The sequence below is a fragment of the Ascaphus truei genome, chromosome 5 (genome assembly GCF_040206685.1).
Source record: "Ascaphus truei isolate aAscTru1 chromosome 5, aAscTru1.hap1, whole genome shotgun sequence".
In the NCBI taxonomy this organism is placed as follows: Eukaryota; Metazoa; Chordata; class Amphibia; order Anura; family Ascaphidae; genus Ascaphus; species Ascaphus truei.
The window spans coordinates 285,879,343-285,899,102 of record NC_134487.1 but is presented as its reverse complement, the minus strand read 5'-3'; the positions used below and the strand labels follow the sequence as shown (position 1 = coordinate 285,899,102).

The following is a 19,760-nucleotide window of genomic DNA, read 5'->3' as shown; positions in this document are numbered from 1 at the left end:
CGCATGTATTCATTGTGTGTCGAGAAAACTACGGTGTGTCACTGAAATTAGACATACTAATGGCCAATATGTATATTGGCTGCTAACACATTAGTCGCCTCATTTTCAAGATTTTTCTGCCAGTAATAAAATATGTTGTTCCAGTCTCCTGTAAGTGCCTTATTGCCATCTCATGTTATATAGCAGAAGTTTAAACAAGTCCAGCCGGCCATCACCAGGTCCGCAAATCTTTCACCCAGAACTGAAGAGGCTACATCGTACTGCTGAAGTAAAAATGCTTTTGGGATGATCAGGCCAGCTGCAGATAATTAGGGTGGAAGTTTGTGCAGAAGCGTGAACCTTCTCCCATGAGGTCTAAAAAAATAAATGTAAAAAATCTGGAGGGGAACTACAGCTAAAGAGCTAGGGGAATACAGAGGAGCAGAGGTGGGTGTTTGACAATTGGTCATGGAATGTGCACAATTGTACAGGTCATGTCAAGCAACTTCCCTTACCACCACCATGGAGGAGAAACATTGTGTTGAGGCCAGAAACTGGCCCTAGAACTGGGGTGGCCAACTCCAGTCCTCAAGGGCCACCAGCAGTTCAGGTTTTAAGGATATCCCTAGCTCAGCACAGGTGGCCCTTGAGGACTGGTGTCGCCCCCACCTGCCCTATAAAAACTATTTCAAGTTCAACGCTACTGCTGTAGTCCTACTCATAAGGCACAACTGGATTGTATGTTACCTGGTACATATAAACTCACGCAAAACATACTTATCAATGGATTGCACAATCACTTTCTTTAAAACCTGCTGATGTGGCTCCGTTTGAGAAGAGAGCACAAGGTTGTAATTAGTGGTCACTTGCAGCCTACAACTCACACCACCACACTGATACCATCACAAACATCACTGTAAGCATTTTACAATAGCCGCGTGATTATTCTGCAGTTGAAAGCATGGATTGCCATACGTACACAGTGTTTCAATAAAAGATCGCTACAGATGTAGCACACAGCATTACCCTAATTAACGCAAGTATTGCATTCGCTAAGGAGAGAACGTATGCATCACTGTTTTCAGTGGCGCTCGCTGTAAATGGGTAACTTTAAAAGGTGCAATCCATGCGCCATTTTCCTAATTTTTTTCAATTTGAATACAGGATTGAAGCAGGGGGTCTCCGGAGCTGAACTTCGTTTACTTCTGGAAGCAGGGAGTCCCAGACCTGAAATTCTTAACTCGGATGGGGGTGCAGTTTAAAGCCCCCGGTCACATGGGTCGTTAGGAAGCCGCCCTGATGATGTCACGGCTTCCTATTGACCTGCAGGGCCCGGGAGCTATGAAAAATCGGCGCGGATGTGAACCCTGGAGTGACTACCGGCACTCACTACGGAAGTGCCTTCGGAAGCAGGGGGTCCCTGGAGCTGAAATTACGTGGGTTGGGTTCTGCTCCGGAGACCCCCCCCCCTCCCCCGGGGTCAATCCTGTATTAAAAAACAACATAAGTAAAAAACCAGCATGGATTGCCTCTAACAAGAGTAATAACATCTGCTATATCTGTATATAAGGGATCTTCTGCATCATATCCCAAGCTGGAATACCGACAGAGAAGGCGCAGGGTGACTCCAGTTCAAGGCTTTTAAACTGTGGGCCAGGGACCAAATTAAGTTTAGTGATTTATATTGCAAATTTGGTTCAGTATGCGAATACACTTAAACAGAGCTTAAGAAATATGGTGATCCTCTAACCACACAGTATCCCTAATCAAGTGATCCCCATTGAGAAAATGTTTGAGAAACCCATTTGAACAAGAGGGGCCACGGCAGTCCGGACACATTTGATGACCCCTTTAGGGACGTACCACAGGTAGGAATACAAGTCTAAACACGCCCATAATGCAACACACTTGCTCACTTATCTAGAAGTGGCCGCGCTGACAGCATCGGCCTCGGATCTAGTCTCTGTAAAGTGACTCACCCCTCTACTGGGTCCAGCGCAAGGGCACGGGGGCTGTCTAGTTCTTTCCACACCAAGATCTGTCGGTGCAGCCCATCCAGTTTTGACACCTCGATGCGATTGGTGCCAGTATCTGCCCAGTACAGGTTCTTCCCCAGCCAGTCCACTGCCATTCCCTCTGGGTAATCCAGGCCAAACTGCACCACGTGCTCCAGTGCACTGCCATTCATGAATGCTCTGCTGATGGTCTGCAAAGATCAAAACTAAAATCGGTATTGGAAGAGACTGGGTTTCAAGCACTAGAACTTTCCAGTACCAAGCTTGTCACACACTAATCTCCCTCATTGAAACTCCCACAATCTGCTGCCCTGTAGAGATGGATACATAGTGGTTGGTTAGGACCATTTTTAAGACACTGTTAAAAATTTGAAGAGCTCATCACCTAAATATTCATGGCAGAAACGCAGGAGAAAGTGACAAAGTGAGGTAGGTTTACAGAAAAAAAAAAGGATGTCATTCAAGATAGTGAATGCACGGCACCAGCAGAGATGGAAGGGATTGTAAGAAATGCTTAATGTAAGATAAGGGAGCATCAGTAAAACATCAAGTACGGGCTGAGCAATGTAAGCAAAAAGGGGAAAGTCAGAATAGACAGGGCAATCTGTCCTTCCCCTGCCATTAAGTTTTAGGGTTTTACACTTAAGGCCGCAGCGCCCCCCCCCCCCCCCCAAAAAAAAAAAATATATATAAGATGAAGTCATAACACAAACCAGTTAGTTTATAGTGTGCCAATCCAATGTTCTGCTTCATTCTTTTCAAACCCCTTTTTGTTTTTACCATTATTATTTTATTGGACTTGGCTGTTACCACGGCAACCTTGTTTTGAGGCATGTGGATGGTAGTAATGGGTGGTAGTAGCCATTTTAATTTCTCTGGGAGGCAAATTTTAAGCAACCCTCCCACCCCCCAGATTTTAGAAATTTAAACCATGTGTGGTGGTGGGATTGCTAAACACTGCGATTCTCCTTTACCTCAGTGTTAGAGGGGGAATTGCTGCCTTAAAGTCATACCGACCCAGCAAGCGTCCCAACCCACCAGTCACACTGCAGAGAGAGACACCAAACTACACACAAACAAGCCAATACTGCTGCAACTCACCTTCAGGGTGATATCTGTCCAGTAGATTCGGTTGTCTGTCACGTCAAAGTCTAGGGCGGACGCCTCCTTCACTCCGGTCAGCGGGATGGCCACGTTGTTGTTGTTGGTCTCGAGAGAGATGCGACGGATGTCTGCCCTGCGGGAGAAGAGAAGGAACGCCTCGGGGACGATGCAGGTCTTCATATCGTTAATAAGCTCCAGGCCGATAGGGCAAGCACAGCGCGGCCCTTGGGGTCGGTACAGGCAAAGGTGGCTGCAGCCGGCGTTGTCATCGGCACATGCGTTGGTCCCTAGAACGAAAAATAAAGACGTACTGTATTGAGTACACGTTGCAGATACACCCACATTAACTCTTCTGCTGCGCAATGTGTTGCAGGTAACTAGTCATGTTGGGGTTAAAATCAGCTGGAAATGGAAACAGGGAAACAGGGAAACAAAATTAACACCAGGTTTAAAAAAAAAACAAAAAACAAAAAAAAAAAAAAAGCATTGTTCATAGAAATTAGATGTTTATTGGCTAAAAGACTGAAATAATAAATGCAATTTTTTCATTTTGCCTTTTGTTTAACATTTTTTTAAATTCTGGCCCACACCGTGCATGTGAGACATTAATGGGGAAACAATGCCAGGTTAGGTTCCCAGACCTGATGTGGGGGCTTCTCTGGTCCCTTCAGCAAAGCACTAGGGAACGAGACTTGTGGTTTTAGGGATTACATTCCTCCAGGTCCAAAGATACAACAAACATGCACTTTAAAGTAACCAAAATCACCAGAACTAACGCACATGTGAATCACACAGGGTAATATTGTTTTACATTAACGCTGGATCCCAGAGACATTTTTTTTTCCATATAGAAATGTGCAAAAAAAAAAAAAAAAGGTTTGTTGGCAACCCAAATGTTCTGCTTTTCCGGTTTATGTGACATCTGCGTGTATGTTATTGTAATTATCCACAATGCGCACACGGGGAAAAGGAGCACTAATAAATTCTAAATACCAGCTCATGCTGAAGCTACTTGCCCTTCGCGGCCAGAAGGATGTACAATACATTCCTTACTCATCGGACAGCCAAGAAGCTAACCAGGGCAGAGGGCTGAGGGCAGAGGGCAGAGAGAGGGCAGAGGGCAGAGGGCAGAGGGCAGAGGGCAGAGGGCAGAGGGCAGAGAGAGGGCAGAGAGAGGGCAGAGGGCAGAGGGCTGTGTGCTGCTGGCTTTATAAACTCACGTTGTGTGTTTTGTGGTGAGAAACACCACATGCAGTATTTCCCTTCACACAAATACAAGGACAACATTGTAAAAGTAGGGTCTACTCCACAAGACCTTAGGCAAGTCACTACCTCCCCTGTTGCCCATCAGCCAAAATGTAGATAGCAACTACTTGAAGGCAGGGACTTCACATACCAGACAATATTAAGAACGGAGTAAACAGGACACATGATATCTGCAGTTTCAGATTCACACTGGAGGTTACTCACCAGACATCTGTTGTATGTTGGTGGCTTTGAGTCCCATCAGGTCGGGCAGCTGGTCTATAATGACCTCTCGCTCTGCTGTGCGCTTGTGGACTCTCTCAATGCTGCGTCTCTGCCAGTCTGTCCAGTACACGTAATCCCCCAGCAATGTGAACCCAAAGATATGGGGGAGCTTGTCTTCGACCAGCACCCTCCGCCCTGTGCCTTCCGTTGTCATGACCTGTAGGGCAGACAGATGTCATTTAATGTGTTTACACACACTTTCCTATTCAGTTCTTAACCTATAGGTTCCAAGAGAATTCCATTGACTGTGCATATTTTACCTTGCCGCCATTGCCTTTTGCTGTATAAACATTTTAACCACTGAAATGATCCCAAAAATGCTGTATGTAGTCATCTACATTCAAAATATTTGTCTTGTTATATTGCACTGTCGGCAGTGCTAAGCTTACAATTGGAGGCACTTCTCTGCCCCATAGAGCTTACAATCTTATTTTGGTGCCTGAGACATAGGGAGATAAAAGAACGTGCCCAACGTCGCAAGGCGCCGACACGGAATTGAACCAGGATCACGAGTTTCAAGGCACGGACATTATCATTGCGCCGACTCCTTCTGCCCAATTAGATATTAGGATGTTCAGCAGCTATACATATTTTATATACATAAAGCAGGATGAAATAGGATACATACACCAATTCTTAGATTGAAAAACAATGGGTAGAATATTGAATGATTTACTTCAAGAACAAGACCCTATGAAAAGGCAAAAGTCTACAATTTCTTCGCTTCCACTAAAGTGTATTGTTTTCCGTTAACGGCCTCATTATATTCCCTTTGTTTCTTCTTGTGCGTGTCGGACAATGTTAGAACCCCATTTCATATTTAAAGCAATTGACTAAAATAAATAATACAGCATCACAATTATGGAAGGGGCCGATTACACAACAAAAACTTCCAACAACAGTAAAATCAGAGCAAAGCCCTGCAGAAGCCATGCAGTGTTGATGTAATACAAACACAGTGATGCGTGCCATTTGCTTAAAATGTATTAGTGAAGAAGTCTCGGCCTTTGAGTGTAACAGGTCCAGTGCGAAACGCATGAGGAGAGCAGAACTAAGGCACGTATGGTCACATGCTCTTCTCTGTATGCAGATACAAGTAATCACACGTACCAAATTGCGTCTCACGTGGCAACGCTGAAACCTACCCGAGAGTTGGGTAAACTCCCACTTTATATTTTTACATATATTTATTTTTCCTTATTGGTCAAATATCGTGAATTTAAAATCATTAGATAGAAAACTGAAGCAAATTGGCACAACGTAAATAACAAGCAGAAACCACTGAAGTGTAACAGAAAACAAAAGAAAGATACAATTTAGGAAGAATAAAAGATTTTTTAGACTACAGCAGGGGTGCGCGGCAGTTGGAGGCTCCGCACTCTTCCCCAGAACGGTTAAATTGAATGCCGGGGAGCGCGCAAAGCTTCTAACTCACTTACATTTGCTTCGGCAACGCTTTGCTATGGCAACGCATGTCAAATGCCGCCGTGGTGTCATGTGACCTCACATGACCATGTGGCCTCATTTGACACCAGTTCCTAGGTAAGGGGGGGGGGGGGGCACGTGAGCACTGGGGCTGAGAATGCCGGGGGGGGGGCAGCACAGAAAGTTTGCGCACCCCTGAAATAGAGGATTGCAGCTTTACCCACTCCCAACTTGACAACGCCCGCCCCTCCCCCCTCCCCCCCATATGCATGGCAAGTATGCCTGGCGCTTAAGGGGTTTTAAAAGAACTAAAAAATTTAACGGACTTCTATATCGAAGTCATCTGTGTGTAATTATGACCGGCCAAGACGCATCCCCAGGGAATGTTTCCCTTTTGCAGAAGAAGACTTCTCTCCCGGTTTTCCTGGTGAGAAGCCATTTCCATGATGCATTTTATCAGAGGGATTTCTACACCGCAGGCTCTCCTCGCTGCTGACTGCAGCCAGAGCTCTGCTCTCTCCATTACAGCCCATTTAACTGGGCACAGAGCCAGGCATAACTGTCCATTTCCTGGACAGCTCGAAGGAAAACGGTCACTGAATCACTGCACAAACAAAAGCCATGTTCCTGTCAATTCCCTTAGCCGGCTCCTTCAGGGAGCAGTCCCACCTAGCAACATTTAGACATTATAAAGCAGGGCTCAGAAATATACATTATCCGCTGCTTTTTAAAAACAATAATATGTCTCCAAGTCAGACTGCAAAGTTAACTTGTTCAGTGCCAGAGGATTGCAACTCATTAAGCAAAGAACAGATGGATAATGGGGTCTAAGAGAGAGTGATACACACAGGCTATGAGAAACTCATTTTTATTAGCTGCTCCAAACAAATGGAGGTTGAGGTTCTACCAATAATGCAGGGGTGGCCAACTCCAGTCCTCAAGGGCCACCAACAGGTAAGGCTTCCAGGATATCACTGCTTCAGCACAGGTGGCTCAGTCAACAACTGAGCCACCTGCGCTTAAGGGATATCTTTAAATCCTGACCTGTTGGTGGCCCTTGAGGACTGGAGTTGCCCACACCTGCAATAGTGGCTTCCAAATAAAAATCAGAACTCTGCAATTCTGTGACAGAATTGGTCATTTAAAAAATTCCACACCAAAGTGATATTGGAATAAGAGCATGCTATTGTACACGTGCATGTAGGAGGGTGTGTGAATATATATTTACACGGTCACCTTGTGTACTTTTTTGTGATTGCGTTACCTTTTGATGAGCCAATGTGAGGAATATTAAGGTTTCACAAAAGTGTGCAACAATTCTATTTCTAACCCACAAAAAGTGACTGTACTTTTATTAAAGGGGCAATTAAACTCAACAAAATTAGAAATGATGCACAGAAAAATAAAGGGATTCAACCCTAAAAGGGCCTCTAGGAAAGAACAAAAATAACAAAAAAACTGCCTCAAAACGCAAAATAATGCTACTGTTCTATCCAAATTTTATCATTTCTAAAAAGGAACATTTAATATCGTGACCTACGTCCTATTAAATATACATTGCATCTTCGTGGTCGCATGTGTAACAACTTTACAATCAGTCATCATTAAACGTGTTCTAGCAAACAAGTTATAAAAATATTATAAAACACACAAAGGATGATTCTACAGCTGCTTTAACAAAAAGGTGTATTTCCAAACAGGAGCACTTTGCAAGAGGAGACATTGCATTTCAGGGAATGGGTTAAAAAAGTCACATTAAGGGACCCCCACTTTTCGCTTGCAGCCCCGGCTCAGGAACGCGAGTACACGAAATCTCCAGTGGTTTCTGCCCTTGAAGCCGCAGAGTGGTGTGGAGTTTCACGTTCTGGGTCACCATGTAAACACTCGGAAACCGCAGAGAAGGAGAGAGCCTACACCGGGAAACATGTGGCTTTAACCACATCCACCACCTAAGTCAGCCAGAGGAGGCAAGAGCAGAGAGCACACCAGTATAAACGGCACGAAAAGGCCGTTTAAAAAAGAAGGAGCACTGAAGCAATCCTAATAAATTAAGGAGGAGAAACCAGAAAAAATATATATATATCAGAAGTGTTACAAGGTAAGAAAAATGGCTACCGCTCACCTTTAGTGTCCTACTATATACATGTGCTGGTATATGGGTGATAGGGTGCATACGGGAAGAATATTCTAGAATACGGTGAAAGGTCACAGCAGTGGCCTAAAAGAATCCTATTTGCACTCGCTAAACCAGAAATGCTAGGCTAGGAAAAATTTAATCCTTGGAGTTACCTCCATAGCCATACATAAACAATTTTAAAATCATATTTATTGAACATATATACAAAAACCTTATTGTTTAAAACACCACTATGTGGCTCCAGGAAAACACAAAGAGGGGGGTGGGGAATAAGTGCTGGTATTATTATCCGAGCAATATGAGACTCTAATTGTGATCAGGACAGTGTGTATAATATATATACACTACTTGAGAGACTCCCCAGAATTATCCTCTATTAATTATGAGCCATAATTACTACATATATATCAGAAGTGCCCTGAATATTGTCTGGTTTAACTCAGGGCAGGGTCTCCTCGCTCAGATATATAATCATTTAGTTGCGCTCATGCCCACCTGTTTGTACGCAGCACTTTACATGATTACAATACCGGGAAATTAAAAATAACTGTGCTGTTTCCTCCCTCATTAGAAGTCATTAGGGGGAACATTTAATTTAAAATTAAAAAATTTAAAAAAACGGGCCTCGCCACTTATGTCAAACTGAAGCCATTTTAAACATGTATCACGGTTTAAAAGTATTCATTATTAGGTTACATAGACCAAAAAATGTACGTTAAAAACATTGAGTAGCAAACGCTGCTCCCGGGCTACGAAAAAAACAGAAATGTGATCTTTGCATATCTTATTATTAGTGTTGGACCGGGTCCTCATTTATAAAAAAAAAACGGGTAGCGGGTACCCGGCCAAATTAAAGGTTCTACCCGGTCGGGTACTCTGTTACCCGGTTTGGCACTTACCTGCAGGGTAGCTGCGACATCTAGGACCAGCAGCAGCATCAAAGGTGTCTTCAGCCGGTGGCGGATCTGCAGGAATCACTTCCACAGCACCGGAGCAGGTAAACAGTGTGTGCGTGAGCCGGCAGGGAACCACGTGACCGGAGCAGGAGACGGAGCGTTCCTATTGGACAGACGGCTGCTCCGGTGCTGTGGAAGTGATTCCTGCAGCTCCCCCGCCGGCTGAAGACACCTCAGATGCTGCCACCGCCACAGCACTGCTGCTGCTGGTCCTAGATGTCTTCGGAAAGGTAAGTAATAAGATTATTTCCAGCTGCCCTGACATTACCCAATACCCGGCGTCGAGCCCACTTCTCAGTTGCCGGGTCCGGGTACTCGGTACACCACAACTTATCCTTCATCAGTCGGTTATTTAGATTGTATGGGAAGGGGGGTGGAGGGGGGAGAGGGGGAGCCCAGAAAATGAAGGGGTAATTCTATACTGTCCGAATCTTATGAGACAGGCGATAATGCCCATTCAAGTCAATGAGCTATTTTGGCTACTCGCGCCTGCAGACAATATACAACTAATCCTTACTAACAAAATCTGCCCACCAGAGTAACATTAATTCTGCACTTCCCTGTACTGAGAGCAGAAGGGAAGACAGGTGCAGCCATATCCAAAAATGATACCGGGGTCCTGAGATATAGAGATATAGAGATATAGAGATATATAGATATACTAGCTGAGAGACCCGGCGTTGCCCGGGATGTAAATGCGTAATAGGTAGTATTATTTATAAATTGTGGAACAATAGGTGAGTATTTGTTGTAAAGGTTGGATAATAATATTGAAAAGAAAGATGGAAGAAAATGTAATACGATGTTGTATAAAAATGGTTTATTGTAACCACACCACAGTACAATGTATATTTTGGTGCCATAAGTGATGTAAAAATGTGAGGCGTGTGTCCTGCTAGGGTGTGAGGCGGCGGGTGGCGCGTGGGTTGTGAGTGCTGTCTGCGAGTGGGGGTCCTGCTAGGGTGTGAGGCGGCGGGTGGTGCGTGGGTTGTGAGTGCTGTCTGTGAGTGTGGGTCCTGCTAGGGTGTGAGGCGGCGGGTGGCGCGTGGGTTGTGAGTGCTGTCTGTGAGTGGGGGTCCTGCTAGGGTGTGAGGTGGCGGGTGGCGCGTGGGTTGTGAGTGCTGTCTGTGAGTGGGGATCCTGCTAGGGTGTGAGGCGGCGGGTGGCGCGTGGGTTGTGAGTGCTGTCTGTGCGTGGGGGTCCTGCTAGGGTGTGAGGCGGTGGGACAGTGATGTCGGTGCGTAGGGGCGGGAGGCAGCAGGTGTGTGTGGCGGCAGGTATGTGTCGAGTGTGGCGGGTGTCTGTTGAGTGCGTGCAGCGGCTGTGAGGCGGTGGGTGAATGGCAGAGGCGGCCGGAGTAAGGGCGGGTGAAAGGCAGAGGCGGGGGTGGGGAGGCGGTAAGGCGGGCAGGAAGGCGAAGGGCGGCGGGAGGGGGTGGTGGAGGGGGGCAAGGGGTGGAGGAGGGGGGCAAGGGGTGGAGGAGGGGGGCAAGGGGTGGAGGAGGGGGGAAGGGTTAGAGGAGGGGGGAAGGGTTAGAGGAGGGGGGAAGGGTTAGAGGAGGGGGGAAGGGTTAGAGGAGCGGGGGGGGAAGGGTTAGAGGAGCGGGGGCGGGGGGAAGGGTTAGAGGAGGGGGGGGAAGGGGTGGGAGGGGAGGGGGGGGGAAGGGGTGGGAGGGGGTGGGAGGGGAGGGGGGTGCAGGGGTGGAGGGGAGGGGAGGGGGGGTGGAGGGGAGCGGAGGGGGGGGGTGGAGGGGAGCGGAGGGGGGGGGTGGAGGGGAGCGGAGGGGGGGGAAAGGGGAGCGGAGGGGGGGGGAAAAGGGAGCGGAGGGGGGGGGAAGGGGAGCGGAGGGGGGGGAAAGGGGAGCGGAGGGGGGGGAAAGGGGAGCGGAGGGGGGGGAAAGGGGAGCGGAGGGGGGGGAAAGGGGAGCGGGGGGGGGAAAGGGGAGCGGAGGGGGGGGAAAGGGGAGCGGAGGGGGGGGAAAGGGGAGCGGAGGGGGAGGGGGGGGGGAGGCGGTGGGAAGGGGGGGGGAGGCGGTGGGAAGGGGGGGGGAGGCGGTGGGAAGGGGGGGGAGGCGGTGGGAAGGAGGGGGGAGGCGGTGGGAAGGGGGGGGGAGGCGGTGGGAAGGGGGTGGGGAGGCGGTGGGAAGGGGGTGGGGAGGCGGTGGGAAGGGGCGGTGGGAAGGGGGGGGCGGTGGGAAGGGGGGGGGCGGTGGGAAGGGGGGGGGCGGTGGGAAGGGGGGGGGCAGTGGGAAGGGGGGGGGGGGGCGGTGGGAAGGGGGAGGGGAGGCGGTGGGAAGGGGGGAGGGGGGGCAGTGGACAGGAAGGGGGGGCAGTGGACAGGAAGGGGGGGCAGTGGACAGGAAGGGGGGGGCAGTGGACAGGAAGGGGGGCAGTGGACAGGAGGGGGATGCAGTGGACAGGAGGGGGGGGGCAGTGGACAGGAGGGGGGGGGCAGTGGACAGGAAGGGGGGGGCAGTGGACAGAAGGGGGGGCAGTGGACAGGAAGGGGGGGCAGTGGACAGGAGGGGGATGCAGTGGACAGGAGGGGGGGGGCAGTGGACAGGAGGGGGGGGGCAGTGGACAGGAGGGGGGAGCAGTGGACAGGAGGGGATGCAGTGGACAGGGAGGGGGGGGCAGTGGACAGGAGGGGGGGGGCAGTGGACAGGAGGGGGGGGCAGTGGACAGGAGGGGGGGCAGTGGACAGGAGGGCGGGGGCAGTGGACAGGAGGGGGGGGGCAGTGGACAGGAGGGGGGGGCAGTGGACAGGAGGGGGGGCAGTGGACAGGAGGGGGGGGGCAGTGGACAGGAGGGGGGGCAGGTGGACAGGAGGGGGGGGCAAGTGGACAGTAGGGGGGGCAGTGGACAGGAGGGGGGGCAGTGGACAGGAGGGGGGGGGCAGTGGACAGTGGACAGGAGGGGGTGACAGTGGACAGTGGACAGGAGGGGTGTGGACAGTGGACAGGAGGGGGGGGCAGTGGACAGGAGGGGGGGGCAGTGGACAGGAGGGGGGGGGCAGTGGACAGGAGGGGGGGGGGGCAGTGGACAGGAGGGGGGGGGCAGTGGACAGGAGAGGGGGGGCAGTGGACCAGGAGAGGGGGGGGCAGTGGACAGGAGAGGGGGGGCATGTGGACAGGAGAGGGGGGGCAGTGGACAGGAGAGGGGGGGGCAGTGGACAGGAGAGGGGGGGGCAGTGGACAGGAGAGGGGGGCAGTGGACAGGAGAGGGGGGGCAGTGGACAGGAGAGGGGGGGGCAGTGGACAGGAGAGGGGGGGCAGTGGACAGGAGAGGGGGGGCAGTGGACAGGAGAGGGGGGGCAGTGGACAGGAGAGGGGGGGCAGTGGACAGGAGAGGGGGGGCAGTGGACAGGAGAGGGGGGGGCAGTGGACAGGAGAGGGGGGCAGTGGACAGGAGAGGGGGGGCAGTGGACAGGAGAGGGGGGGCAGTGGACAGGAGAGGGGGGGCAGTGGACAGGAGAGGGGGGGCAGTGGACAGGAGAGGGGGGGGCAGTGGACAGGAGAGGGGGGCAGTGGACAGGAGGGGGGGGCTGTGGACAGGAGGGGTGGGGCTGTGGACAGGAGGGGGGGGGGCTGTGGACAGGAGGGGGGGGGCTGTGGACAGAGGGGGGGGGGCTGTGGACAGGAGGGGGGGGGCTGTGGACAGGAGGGGGGGGGCAGTGGACAGGAGGAGGGGGGGCAGTGGACAGGAGGAGGGGGGGCAGTGGACAGGAGGGGGGGCAGTGGACAGGAGGGGGGGCAGTGGACAGGAGGGGGGGCAGTGGACAGGAGGGGGGGGCAGTGGACAGGAGGGGGGGCATGTCACACACACACACACACACACAACACACACACACACACACACACACACACACACACACACACACACACACACACACACACACACACACACACACACACACACACGCGACACCTACCTGTACTTCCGGCCGCCGCCATCTTCTCACTCGGCGCCGCGAGGGAGGAAGGGGGTCCGCCATCTTACGCGCCGCGTGGCAGCCTGTTCCCCGCCGGGGAGGGAATGGAGCGGGAGGGAGTGGTGTGTAGCGGGAGGGAGTGGTGTGTAGCGGGAGCTACACTGTGTGAGGTAGCGGGATAGGGGGAGGGACATTGGTGGCATGGTGTAGCGGGTAGGGGGCCTTCCGGTCTGGTTGCGGTAGGGAGATGTGTGAGGTGCAGGAGATGTGAGGCGTGCTGTGCGGTTCGCGGGAGCTACACTGTGTGAGCTAGCGGGATAGGGGGAGGGACATTGGTGGCATGGTGTAGCGGGGTAGGGGGCCTCGCGGTCTGGTTGCGGTAGGGAGCTGTGTGAGGTGCAGGAGATGTGAGGCGTGCTGTGCGGTTCGCGGGAGCTACACTGTGTGAGGTAGCGGGATAGGGGGAGGGACATTGGTGGCATGGTGTAGCGGGGTAGGGGGCTCGCGGTCTGGTTGCGGTAGGGAGCTGTGTGAGGTGCAGGAGATGAGGCGTGCTGTGCGGTTCGCGGGAGCTACACTGTGTGAGGTGGCGGGATAGGGGGAGGGACATCGTTGCCATGGTGTGTGAGTGGAGGCCGCGGCCTCGCGGTCCGGTTGCGGGAGGGAGATGTGTGGCGTGGAGGGGGAGGGGGGTTTGAAGAGGCAGTCTGCAGTGTTTGGTGTTGTGTGAATGTGTGTGTGTGCTGTGTTTGTGCGTTGTGTGTAGATTCTGTACCTGATTCGGCAGTCTGTGGTAGCAGACGTGAAGGTTTTGATAGCTGTGAAGCGTGGCCCCAGAGCAGGTTTGAGGATTAGAGGATTAGGTGTTGCAAAAGCAAAGCTGTTCCCAAAACTCAGTGAGGGGTGGGACAGTGTGGAAGTATCTAGGGCAGTGGTTCCCAAACTTTTTCGGTTCAAGGCTCCCCAAGGCAATCAGAATTTTTTCAAGGCTTCCAAGGCGATCAGGATTTTTACGCGGCGCCCAAAGTAAAAACAAAGGTGTACAATACATACATAGGTGTACAAACATACCTAACAGTTTGCAGTGCGCAGTTGGTGTCTCTCTCAGACACTCTCACTCTCTCTCACACACTAACTCTCTCTGACCTCACTCTCTCTCTCTGACCTCTCTCTCTCTCTGACCTCACTCTCTCTCTGACCTCACTCTCTCTCTGACCTCACTCTCTCTCTGACCTCACTCTCTCTCTGACCTCACTCTCTCTCTCTCTCTGACCTCACTCTCTCTCTCTCTCTGACCTCACTCTCTCTCTCTCTCTGACCTCACTCTCTCTCTCTCTCTGACCTCACTCTCTCTCTCTCTCTGACCTCACTCTCTCTCTCTCTCTGACCTCACCTCTCTCTCTCTCTCTGACCTCACTCTCTCTCTCTCTCTGACCCTCACTCTCTCTCTCTCTCTGACCTCACTCTCTCTCTCTCTCTGACCTCACTCTCTCTCTCTCTCTGACCTCACTCTCTCTCTCTCTCTGACCTCACTCTCTCTCTCTCTGACCTCACTCTCTCTCTCTCTCTGACCTCACTCTCTCTCTCTCTCTGACCTCACTCTCTCTCTCTCTCTGACCTCACTCTCTCTCTCTCTCTGACCTCACTCTCTCTCTCTCTCTCTGACCTCACTCTCTCTCTCTCTCTCTGACCTCACTCTCTCTCTCTCTCTGACCTCACTCTCTCTCTCTCTCTTGACCTCACTCTCTCTCTCTCTCTGACCTCACTCTCTCTCTCTCTCTGACCTCACTCTCTCTCTCTCTCTGACCCTCACTCTCTCTCTCTCTCTCTGACCTCCCTCTCTCTCTCTCTCTCTGACCTCCCTCTCTCTCTGACCTCCCTCTCTCTCTGACCTCCCTCTCTCTCTGACCTCCCTCTCTCTCTGACCTCCCTCTCTCTCTGACCTCCCTCTCTCTCTGACCTCACTCTCTCTCTGACCTCACTCTCTCTCTGACCTCACTCTCTCTCTGACCTCACTCTCTCTCTGACCTCACTCTCTCTCTCTCTGACCCTCACTCTCTCTCTCTCTGACCTCACTCTCTCTCTGACCTCACTCTCTCTCTGACCTCACTCTCTCTCTCTCTGACCTCACTCTCTCTCTCTCTGACCTCACTCTCTCTCTCTCTGACCTCACTCTCTCTCTCTCTGACCTCACTCTCTCTCTCTCTGACCTCACTCTCTCTCTCTCTGACCTCACTCTCTCTCTCTCTCTGACCTCACTCTCTCTCTCTCTCTGACCTCACTCTCTCTCTCTCTCTGACCTCACTCTCTCTCTCTCTCTGACCTCACTCTCTCTCTCTCTCTGACCTCACTCTCTCTCTCTCTGACCTCACTCTCTCTCTCTCTGACCTCACTCTCTCTCTCTCTCTGACCTCACTCTCTCTCTCTCTCTGACCTCACTCTCTCTCTCTCTCTGACCTCACTCTCTCTCTCTCTCTGACCTCACTCTCTCTCTCTCTCTGACCTCACTCTCTCTCTCTCTGACCTCACTCTCTCTCTCTCTCTGACCTCACTCTCTCTCTCTCTCTGACCTCACTCTCTCTCTCTCTCTGACCTCACTCTCTCTCTCTCTCTCTGACCTCACTCTCTCTCTCTCTCTCTGACCTCACTCTCTCTCTCTCTCTGACCTCACTCTCTCTCTCTCTCTGACCTCACTCTCTCTCTCTCTCTGACCTCACTCTCTCTCTCTCTCTGACCTCACTCTCTCTCTCTCTCTGACCTCACTCTCTCTCTCTCTCTGACCTCACTCTCTCTCTCTCTCTGACCTCACTCTCTCTCTCTCTCTGACCTCACTCTCTCTCTCTCTCTGACCTCACTCTCTCTCTCTCTCTGACCTCACTCTCTCTCTCTCTCTGACCTCACTCTCTCTCTCTCTGACCTCACTCTCTCTCTCTCTGACCTCACTCTCTCTCTCTCTGACCTCACTCTCTCTCTCTCTGACCTCACTCTCTCTCTCTCTGACCTCACTCTCTCTCTCTCTGACCTCACTCTCTCTCTCTCTGACCTCACTCTCTCTCTCTCTGACCTCACTCTCTCTGACCTCACTCTCTCTGACCTCACTCTCTCTGACCTCACTCTCTCTGACCTCACTCTCTCTGACCTCACTCTCTCTGACCTCACTCTCTCTGACCTCACTCTCTCTGACCTCACTCTCTCTGACCTCACTCTCTCTGACCTCACTCTCTCTGACCTCACTCTCTCTGACCTCACTCTCTCTGACCTCTCTCTCTCTGACCCTCTCTCTCTCTGACCTCACTCTCTCTGACCTCACTCTCTCTGACCTCACTCTCTCTGACCTCACTCTCTCTCTCTCTGACCTCACTCTCTCTCTCTCTGACCTCACTCTCTCTCTCTCTGACCTCACTCTCTCTCTCTCTGACCTCACTCTCTCTCTCTCTGACCTCACTCTCTCTCTCTCTCTGACCTCACTCTCTCTCTCTCTGACCTCACTCTCTCTCTCTGACCTCACTCTCTCTCTCTGACCTCACTCTCTCTCTCTCTGACCTCACTCTCTCTCTCTGACCTCACTCTCTCTCTCTGACCTCACTCTCTCTCTCTGACCTCACTCTCTCTCTCTGACCTCACTCTCTCTCTGACCTCACTCTCTCTCTCTGACCTCACTCTCTCTCTCTGACCTCACTCTCTCTCTCTCTCTCTCTGACCTCACTCTCTCTCTCTGACCTCACTCTCTCTCTCTGACCTCACTCTCTCTCTCTCTCTCTCTGACCTCACTCTCTCTCTCTGACCTCACTCTCTCTCTCTGACCTCACTCTCTCTCTCTGACCTCACTCTCTCTCTCTCTCTCTCTGACCTCACTCTCTCTCTCTGACCTCACTCTCTCTCTCTCTCTCTCTCTCTGACCTCACTCTCTCTCTCTCTGACCTCACTCTCTCTCTCTGACCTCACTCTCTCTCTCTCTCTCTCTGACCTCTCTCTCTCTCTCTCTCTCTCTCTCTGACCTCACTCTCTCTCTCTCTCTCTCTCTCTCTCTCTCTCTCTCTCTCTGACCTCACTCTCTCTCTGACCTCACTCTCTCTCTGACCTCACTCTCTCTCTGACCTCACTCTCTCTCTGACCTCACTCTCTCTCTGACCTCACTCTCTCTCTGACCTCACTCTCTCTCTGACCTCACTCTCTCTCTGACCTCACTCTCTCTCTGACCTCACTCTCTCTCTGACCTCACTCTCTCTCTGACCTCACTCTCTCTCTGACCTCACTCTCTCTCTGACCTCACTCTCTCTCTGACCTCACTCTCTCTCTGACCTCACTCTCTCTCTGACCTCACTCTCTCTCCCTGACCTCACTCTCTCTCCCTGACCTCACTCTCTCTCCCTGACCTCACTCTCTCTCCCTGACCTCACTCTCTCTCTCCCTGACCTCACTCTCTCTCTCCCTGACCTCACTCTCTCTCTCTCTGACTTCACTCTCTCTCTCTCTGACTTCACTCTCTCTCTCTCTGACTTCACTCTCTCTCTCTCTGACCACTCTCTCTCTCTCTCTGACCTCACTCTCTCTCTCTCTCTGACCTCACTCTCTCTCTCTCTCTCTCTGACCTCACTCTCTCTCTCTCTCTCTCTGACCTCACTCTCTCTCTCTCTCTCTCTGACCTCACTCTCTCTCTCTCTCTCTCTGACCTCACTCTCTCTCTCTCTCTCTGACCTCACTCTCTCTCTCTGACCTCACTCTCTCTCTCTCTCTGACCTCACTCTCTCTCTGACCCCCCCCTCTCTCTCTCTCTCTCTGACCTCACTCTCTATGACCTCACTCTCTCTCTCTCTCTGACCTCACTCTCTCTCTCTCTCTCTCTCTCTGACCTCACTCTCTCTCTCAGACACACACAAATAAATACACACACACACACACACACACAAATAAATACACACACACACACACACACACACAAATAAATACACACAGATACACACACACTGATGCAGATACACACACACACACAAATAAATACACACAGATACGGGGGGGTGGGGGAGGGTATGGCTGAACGGCCCGGTCCCTGCACGGGGGAGGTCAGTGCTGCGGGGGCCTGTGCCACGTGGGGGGAGGGCCGGTGTGCTGCGGGGAGGGAGGGGGGGGGGGTGACGCTGCAGTGCTGCTGGGAGACATCTGTCTCCCGGTGCTGCTCCTCCAGCGTGAGCGCCGGGCCTCCCTCTCTCAGCGTAGGCAGCTCAGCGTCGCTGAGCCGGGCTGAACAGATGCACAAAGCCCCTGCATCTGTAATCAACGCGGCTATAGTTCCTCCGGCCTGGGACATAGTAAGCGCTTAGGTGCTGCTGCTCGCTCTTGCTTGCTGCCGCTCGCTCTACCAGGAGCTTTTTGCTGTCCTGGCAGAGGAGACAGCAAGCGCGCTTGGGAGGCGGGTATCACTGTGTGTGTTTGTCACTTGGTAGCTGTGTGTGTGTGTGTGTGTATATTATATAATATTTTAAACATTTAAAAAAAAAAAGACATGTGAGAATAAATTATTAACATTGTGCAACTTTGATAAATATATTCACACACACACACACACACACACACACACACACACACACACATCACACATATATATATATACACACACACATACACACACACACACACACACACACACACACACACACACACACACACACACACACATATATATACACCACACACACACACACACACACACACCACACATATATACATATATACACACACACACACCACACATATATACATATATACACACACACCCTGCAGCCCGTTTTTCACACACACACACACACACACACACACACACACACACACACACACACACACACACACACACACACACACACACACTGCTGTCTGGTGGCTTTGTAGTTGCAATGCCGGGCACTGACGTTGCAATGCCGGGCAGGCTGCAGTCCCATTGGATGGGAGCGGTCACGTGACCGCTCCTCTGCTTCCCCTCAGAGGTTTTTTTTTTTTTTTTTTTTAAATGAGCTAGCAGCCCTTGTTTCCCGCTGCTGGCGGCCCTGATCGCGGCGCCCCTCTAGCCAAGCCGCGGCGCACCAGGGCGCCGCGGCGCACAGTTTGGGAAACACTGTATTAGGGCATTGGTGTTGGACGCAGGCCAATGAGAGGTGTGCGGGGGCGGGCATTGGACGCAGGCCAATGAGAGTCAGTGAGGGGTGGGACGCAGGCCAATGAGAGGTGTGCGGGGGCGGGCATTGGACGCAGGCCAATGAGAGTCAGTGAGGGGTGGGACGCAGGCCAATGAGAGGTGTGCGGGGGCGGGCATTGGACGCAGGCCAATGAGAGTCAGTGAGGGGTGGGACAGTGTGGCATTGGTGTTGGACGTAGGCCAATGAGAGGTGTGCGGGGGCGGGCATGGCCTGAGCCGGAGTGACAGGGCCAAGGTCCAATGCGATTGACCCTTGGGACGCAGACATACAGTGATTTCACAAATATATAGTAGATAGATAGATATAGATAAAAAAAATATATAAAAAAATTAAAAAAAAAAAAAAAATAGAGAAGCAGTTTTGAGGATCTCCCAAATAATTGCCCCTTATTATACAAAAAAAATAAACCAACTCGCGTGCTTTTCTTTTCGTATTTTGCATGATGTATACACCTCTATTTCAATTCAGTACACATCTGCTATTATTTCCCTCG

At 51.6% G+C, this 19,760-nt stretch overlaps 1 protein-coding gene across 2 annotated transcripts in view; it reads right to left on the bottom strand.

Moving 5' to 3' along the window:
• The window catches only part of LRP6 (LDL receptor related protein 6), an 87,604-nt gene that overhangs the window by 28,814 nt on the left and 39,030 nt on the right, over positions 1-19,760 (bottom strand). For both annotated transcript variants that reach the window (XM_075602470.1, XM_075602471.1), the window contains exons 8-10: positions 4,569-4,785; positions 3,096-3,385; positions 1,959-2,185 (exon numbers count right to left, since the gene is read on the bottom strand). In XM_075602470.1, the coding sequence (XP_075458585.1) occupies positions 1,959-2,185; positions 3,096-3,385; positions 4,569-4,785 (734 nt within the window). The remainder of the gene's footprint in view (positions 1-1,958; positions 2,186-3,095; positions 3,386-4,568; positions 4,786-19,760) is intronic.